Raw genomic sequence first — 7,730 nt, forward strand, 5'->3', positions numbered from 1 at the left:
TCTTCTCTCCAGCACCTGGTGCTGTGTGGTTCCTGTCCCCTGTCACCTCAGGAGGCAGGTAGACTCCCTTGACTGAGTGGATTTTGCTTTTCCCATGACTCTTGTCACCCTGGCCTGCCCTTCCTGGGGTGGTTATAGGTAAGTCACTCTCTTGTCCCACAGCCCTGCAGGGGCAGGCAGAGAGAAGGCCTGGTACATTTCCTAGTGCTTTTCCTGTGGAGAAGGGAGGCAGTTAGGGCCTACAGTGTTCTCATCAGGCCCAGGCACAGCACAGGGTTGTAGGCTTGCTGAGCCCACCACTCTGCCCTGAGCCAGGGCCAAGGCGGACTGCATGCTCTCTGTTCAGCCTGCACTGTGCTCATATCCTCTGGGTGACCCCCACCTCTGAGTTGGCACACACGTGTTCCAGCATAGCAAGGGCAGACCTGCTGGGGCATAGTATGGGTGCTCTCAACACGTAAGTAGGGCTTGCCAGCAGAACCACAGTTCCCTTTGTGGTAAGGGCATCTCGTTCTCACGAGCCAGACCTTAGAGCACCATTCTCAGCTCCAGAGCCAGCTCTCGGGTGTGGCGCTACTCCAAGCATGCCATGGCACTCGTGGGATGATTCCTGTAGCCAGGCTTTGTGCTGGAGAGCAAATTGACAGAGCGCTGCCCTCCCGCCAGGCACTGAAGAGAGAAACTCTGAATGGGGGTGACCCCTGCCTCAGATGGAAAAGCACCAAGTTTGTGCCTTGGCGAACCTGGACCTACCCACATCTGCTGTTCCTGCCACGAGGCCTAGGTGGTCTGGGAGCCCCACCTACTCCTGGGGTTCTGGGATTGCTTCAGGCTACCATCTTTCAGAGTCCCCAGGATCTCACCTGTTCTGCAAAGGTTCAGTGCCTTCAGCAGCTGAGAGGCCAGGTGGCCGCACCTGTGACAGGCTCTGCTTGGTAGTGCTCTTCAGGGCCATAGCCATGGATTGATGGCTGGCAGGAGTGATCAGCTGAACACAAGAGGGTTGGGTAGGCAGCTTCACGCTCCATCTGCTCTGACCACCCTGCCTGGTCCTTATTTCCTGAGCATGCTCACTGAGGGTGCTGCCAGAATGAGATGCACATTCCCCAAGGCCCTCTGAGCCACTTGGTTCTACTTAGGATGGGGCAGGAGCCAGTGACTGAGTGACTTCGGTTTCCCCTTTACACAGCTGTGGTGGGAGGGAGGTAGGGGATGGATAGATCACTGGACACAGGGAGCCAGTAGAAACAACTGTTGTAGATGCACACAGGTGCGGGGCTTCTGGGAGACCTTGATGTAGCATCAGATCAGTCAGTGACCACCTGACGCCAGCGTAGTTAGATACTGCAGCACCTGCCACTGGGAGGTATATGGAGCCATGGGCAGACCAGGGCCCTCCTCCCAGTACTCTCTGTCCCCTGTGTTTGCACAGATGTGCTCTTTGGAGCTCCACTGTGTGTTGCTGCTTCTCTGTTCTCCTGAGCATTCTCTATGGCAGAAACGAGGTTTCTTAAACACCAACACTCACTCCACCCATCACTGCTAACATTTTTACATTTACTGTGCATGTGTGGCCGCACTAGCCATAGCACACATGGATCAAAGGAAGACTGTGGGAGTCACTTTTCTTCATTGCACAATCACCCTCAGATCTCAGGCTTGGAGGCCAGTGCTCTTGCCCAGTGAGCCAATCCCCTGCCTTCACCTGAAAAAGTTTTACCTGACTCTGAGCATGTAGATACATAGTAATGCAAGACAAATGTTTACTAATAGGTCACAAAAAATTGTTTTAGAAGTTCTTTGACATACATAAAATTTTATATTTATTAAAAATGAGAATAGCCGGGTGGTGGTGGTGGCGCACGCCTTTAATCCCAGCACTTGGGAAGCAGAGGCAGGCGTATTTCTGAGTTCGGGGCCAGCTGGTCTATAGAGTGAGTTCCAGGACAGCCAAGGCTACACAGAGAAACCCTGTCTCAAAAAAAAACAAAAAAAAAAAAAAAGAGAGAGAGAGAGAGAGAGAATAAACTTGCATCCAAGTCGGATAGACACTTGTCTAACACAACACAGTCCAAAGATGTATGAAATGATAAATCCTGAGGTGTGCTGGGTGCACAGTGACCCACTGTCTGGTGTCTATGAGGACAGAGACACAGGAGCTGAAACACCCAGCTCGTGACACAGTGGCTGGGACCTCAGCAGAGGCATGAGATTGGGCCACTGCTGAGCATGCGTGTTGTGTGTTCAGCTCAGCGGCTTCAGCAGGGGTGCCATGCAGCACACGTTTGATCATGAGTAGATGTTTGCTTGTTGTATGTGTTGGAGCCTTTCATGGTTGCTGTATTTTTCATGATCCCATCCTGATCCCTGAACACCCACTTTAAGTGAGACACTTTCTGCCCCAGGATGAGAGCCTAAGGGGCTTCTGCTAAGGCCTGAGGTAGGCAGTGAGGTGGGCAGTGGGTTGGGCAGGCTGTCAGCCTAGTGGAGAGCCTTGCATCCTGGGCTGATGGCGAATCCCACCACGGTAGGAGGTAGGGCATCCCACTGTCTGCAGTGTGTGCTCCGCGTCCTCTCCTTTGTCTGAGCACTACCTCCCTCCTCCTCAGCTCCAGCCATGGCTCTGCCCTGTGAGGAGGACTTCGATGCCCTAGTGTCCGCTGTGGTGAAGGCTGACAACACCTGTAGCTTCTCCAAGTGCTCGGCCAGCACCACCACTCTGGGCCAGTTCTGCATGCACTGTAGCCGCCGCTACTGCCTCAGCCACCATCTGCCCGAGGTGAGGGCTTCTTCTGGATGATGTGGGCATCAGGTGATGGGGGAGGAGTAGCCAAAGCAGATGGTGATCATGATCTCATGTGAACACTTGGGCTCAAGGAAATAGAATACACCTTTGCTGAGGGACAGCCACAGCAGTGGGAACTCAGGGTAGAGGAAGTCTGTCCATCCTGCAGGCCCCTCCCTGGGCCACTGTGAAGGATAGACCTGAGGAAGGGAGAAGGGCAGGTCTGTGGTCTTGCACCAGCTTTAGGTGGTCCCTTTGATGCAACTCTTCGGGCTGCAACCTCCTTTGCCCACAGCTCACCCTGACTCTTGTGTTCTTTCAGATCCATGGCTGTGGGGAGAAGGCTCGCGCCCATGCCAGACAGAGGATTAGCCGGGAAGGAGTGCTCTATGCAGGCAGTGGGACCAAAGACAGGGCCCTGGACCCGGCCAAGAGGGCGCAGCTGCAGAGGAGGCTGGACAAGAAGCTGGGCGAGCTCAGCAGCCAGAGGATGAGCAAGAGGAAGGAGAAGGAGAGGGGGACGTGAGGCCACACCCTCAGGGAGGTCTGTGTGGGACAGAGTCAGCAGGTGGGGACACAGTTCTATACTGGCCATTTCTCTGCTTGACCTAATGTGTCCCTAATCCTCCCATGGCAAGGGTGCTGTTTGTAAGGAGACATGCCTAGTTACCACCAGAGAAACTGCCTTGACTGGCCAGGCAATAATGCTCTGAGTGCCTTGCATGGCCAGCTAGCCATGGCCGCCATCATCCTGTCTTCTGCAGTGACACAGTGGGCTTGGATTATGTGGTCTAGGGATGTGGGAATGGCTGCTCTGGGGTCAGAGGGCTCCTAGCCTGTGATTGCCTAGCCTCTGCTGCTTGGTGACTGTGGTGGGAAGGAGTCTTCCAGGGTGCCACACCGCTCACCCTCAGAGTCTGTACCCTCTCCAGCATTCTGTACCAGTTGCTCATGGTACAGATGCATTTTAGCCTCAGGCTCTTGTTCCAAAATGATATAAATTATTTGCAAATTAAAGTGTGCTCATGGTGGCTGTTTGCTTGTGTCAGAGGTAAGCATCCTTTACTTCTGGCTCAAATGTCACCCTGCACATGCTGTGACTGGGCAGTGGTAGCACCTCCCCAGGGCATCCAGTCATGATGCTGTGTGACACAGCCTGGCAGCATGGGCAGGCAAAGCTATTGCTGGGGAGATATCATGGTCCATGGGCAGGAAAGGACCCCCTCTCAGCTGACTTTCCTAGCAAGGAGGGTAGAGCTTTAGTGGGAAGTTATACCACATGATTGGACAGTCAACACAGGCTGCAGGGAAATGCTGGGAAGCCCAATCCTGGCCAAGTAGGCCATTTCCTGGTGGAGCCAGACTCCATGAGGGACTCTGACTGCCCTCCCTGAGGGTCATTTTTATCCAAGCAATGGCAAGCACAGCTTCCCTGGCCTGGACCTGAGGTTCCCCTTCTGGGAGCCTGTTCAGGAAATAATCACACTTCTGTCCCCACTGTGACTGCATACCTTGACCTGCTGTTGTCAGAGCAGAATCATCTTTGCCCTCTGTTGTGTGGCTGTGTCCTGCAGGTTGGACATGACAGTGGAGACCTGAATCAGAGCAGCTATAATTGTGCACAAGACATCAGGAGGCTGGGTTGCTTGACAGTCCCCTGCTGAGAGTCTCCAAGGGCCCTCCTCTCTTGTGGTTGTTTAAGAGGCAAACAGTTGGCTGGTGGGGGTACTCTTAATAATGCAGCTGCCTGTACACCCCCCAAGGGGACTTTCCAGCGGTACAGCTGCTGTTGAGTCTCCCAGGCCCAGGGACTTCCAGGCAGTATAATCACCCATGCTCCTAAAGCTAGCCCCAGTACTCACACATTCACCCAGTTAAACTTGGACAGACTTTCTGTAGTCTGTGGTGACTCCTCTTCTGAGAGTGAGATGGTCCATCTCCCCAGAAAAAGTCATGTGATATCTCCTCTGCCTCCTGCTCCCATGGTCGCCTTCCTTGCTTGCTCCCTTGCATAGTGTTTGGGTAGAACAAGGGGACACAACTGTGGCTGCTCTTACACCAAGTGCAGCACTCAGTGTTGGGACTACACCACTGGGCAGCACACGCATCACAAGTATGGTTAGCTGTGATCTTCCCAAGATGCAGTGGGAATGGGGTACCATGTGTGTCATTCCAAGGTTGTGGGGCTTACAGTGAAAGCTGTTTGGTTCCTCAGATCTGTGACATGAGCCCTGATGAAGCCTCAGGATCAACCACAGGGAGGCAATTGTGTAGATCATGTGGCATCTCCTCTTCCCTGCCAAAATAGGGTAGACTCAGAGATGGGCCAGAATCCAACATGGCCACCAGCTCTGCTCCTGTGCTGATGTGGCTGCTAGAGGAAAGACTGGCTCTTGTTGCACTGGAGGCTAGTGACCACCCTGCCTGCCTTCTAGAAGCCTATCTGTAGAAGAAAAGGAAGAAAGGAGAAACAGACGTCCAGATGTGCGGGTTGACCTGGCCGTAGTATCCTGGAGTCTCTGGATCCAGCCACGCTTCATCTCCAACCCGTCCTTCCCAGCATTCTTTAGAATTAAGTCCTTTTTTTGGCTGAACAAAGTCCACATTGGGTTTCTGTCACTTGCTGCCAAAGACTCTTTGCTGACCCTGTTGTGCCTGCAGCTGTATATCTTATTAAAGCATGTGTTTGTTGGGGGTGGGGCATACTTGCAGAGGTCAGCACGTGTGTGTCCGTAGAGCCACCCCTCAGCAGTCAGTCCTCTCCTTCCATGTGGTCCCCAGGAGTCACTCAGGTCGTCAGGCTTGGTGGCACGCACCTTTCCTTGCTACATCTGGCTTTTACGTGGGTTCTGGGGATCTAAACTTGGGTTCTCATGCTTGAACAGCGAGCAGTTTACCCACTGAGCTGTTTTCCGAGCCCAGCACATCTGCTGTTGCACAGGGCCTCTGTGTTCTGGCATGGAGGTTGTGCTGAGCCAGAGTCCCTGGTCACTGGAAAGATGAGGTCTCATATTGCCATTGGGAGCAGTTCCCATGTGTGGTCCTCCAGGAGAAGCCGGCTTGCACAGGCTGGGCTTGAGAGGATGTGAAGTACTAATAACCATCACACTAGTGTGTGGCTTCTGCAGGTAACACACACACACACACACACACACACTGTTCATCTATCAAACAGGGTGGAAGAGTGACCATGCCATTCTTAGAAGTGAATGTGTGGTCCAGCCCCTGCACACAGGTCTCATGCCAGTGCCTGTACCATGTGTGTGTATGCCACAAGCCTTGTCATGGATGATCCCCAGCCTGACTGTTGCTGCATTAAAATGCTGGCTTCAAAGTTTCCGTTTGTCATCCCAGAGAACTCTTGTTAGGAAAATGTGTCTGACTGCTTGAAAAATGTCTTATGGCCTGGCTAGGCAGGTCAGCTCAGGAGCTGGAAAAGGCAGCCAGGTGTCTCCCTTCTCTGCTGGTCCTGTGAGCTCGTCCTGTGAGCTCTGGGTCACTGGGACACAGCCTCCTAGGTGAGAGGTCTCTTGGGGAAGTCTCCAGGTGGCCCGAGCCCTGCCTCCTCAGTAGTGAGGCCCTTTACTCTTCGTACTACAGCCGCAGGTTTGCCTGGACTTGGACCTCAGTTTTCTCATTTGTAAAATGGGCCATTACAGGACCCACTTCATTGGGTAGTTGTGGAAGTTAGAGAAAGTCTAGTGTCAGACTCTGGTGACAGTTTCACCAGTCTCTGGCTGACATTGGCATTGTTCTCTGGCAAAGCCACTGTGTAGGGGACTGAAGTGGCCACAGTTCCAAGACATGATGCTTCCCCACTGGTCGGGGATCACCAGTGTGCTTCTGTAGGATCACCCAGAAGGGTGGCCTCGGTGGACTGCTGGGCCCCCAGCTGCTTCAGGAGGTTCCAGGCCAATGACAAGCTTGGCACTTACAGGGAATTTCGGTCTGTGCCAGGAGTTTGGCAAGAGCTGCAGCCTTATTTGGTCTGGAAACTTCTCAGAGTGGAGCAAATGTGAAACAGGGCAGTGGACCTCTAATGGGCGGGCAGAGATGTGGACATACTGAAGCTCTCCATCACTGGGTCCTCATCCGAGTGCCCCCTAGTGTGGGACAGCAGGCAAGGCTGGGTACTGCACCTTCCCTGCTTCTCTGTTAGGCTGGCTGCCTTTGCCCTGCCTCACTAGAGCCCCAGCTCATAGAGTGCTCTGCCTGCCCTCTGCTGCCAGGAGTAACTGTCAAGAAGCTTCACCAAGGGCAGTGACTTCGTCACATAGTGCAGGATCCTACAGAAGTTAGTACAGTCCTGGTCCCCACCACACCCTGAGCCTGCACTGAAGGTCTTTTGTGTGGCTTGTGGTTAGTCCTCCTGTCTTCCCATAGTCTCAGGAACCATGGATCTACTTTCTGTACTTGACAGTTGACCTATTCTGGAAACTTCATTTAAGTACATAGTTCTTGCCTCTCAGTTATTTTACTTGGCAGCTTGTGTTCAAGGTTTGTCTAGGTTGTATTACGTGTCAATATTGTTCCTTATTTTATTTTTCAACACATCAAATTGCCTTTATTTCGGTATGCATCGACATTTTAACATTTAGCCACCCTGAACACAGTGGGGAACATGGCAATGAGCCAGGAGGTCAGGCCCACGAATTTGCAAACTCAGTGACAGAGTTCCTCCAGATTCACGCTGAAGGTCTGAGGAGCAACACTCAGACCTGATGGGCCAGGCTCACATGAGAGCCGTGTCCAAACCTCTTCAATGTGTAAATGCAAAGGGTTTATGGGAAAAGGAACCAACTCAGAACCTTGTGCACTTAGACCTCCACATGGCCTTTCTCTAGGTATAACAACCAAGGACCCTGAGTGCTGACTGGTCTGAGTCACCTGTGACTGCTCTGTTTACCTTGAGACCTGAGCTCAAAGCTCAGTGGTTGATGGGGAT

General features: G+C 52.9%; 1 protein-coding gene across 1 annotated transcript in view; it reads left to right on the forward strand.

Annotated features, from left to right (window-relative positions):
* Positions 1–3,816, forward strand: part of Ighmbp2 (immunoglobulin mu DNA binding protein 2) — a 22,572-nt gene extending 18,756 nt beyond the window's left edge. Inside the window, exons 14-15 of the mRNA XM_028771066.1 lie at positions 2,610–2,779; positions 3,108–3,816. Of these exons, the coding sequence (XP_028626899.1) occupies positions 2,610–2,779; positions 3,108–3,311 (374 nt within the window). The 3' untranslated portion in view covers positions 3,312–3,816. The remainder of the gene's footprint in view (positions 1–2,609; positions 2,780–3,107) is intronic.
* Positions 3,817–7,730: the final 3,914 nt, after the last annotated feature.

Source organism: Grammomys surdaster, unplaced genomic scaffold, assembly GCF_004785775.1.
Source record: "Grammomys surdaster isolate TR1022 unplaced genomic scaffold, NIH_TR_1.0 205, whole genome shotgun sequence".
Taxonomy (NCBI): Eukaryota; Metazoa; Chordata; class Mammalia; order Rodentia; family Muridae; genus Grammomys; species Grammomys surdaster.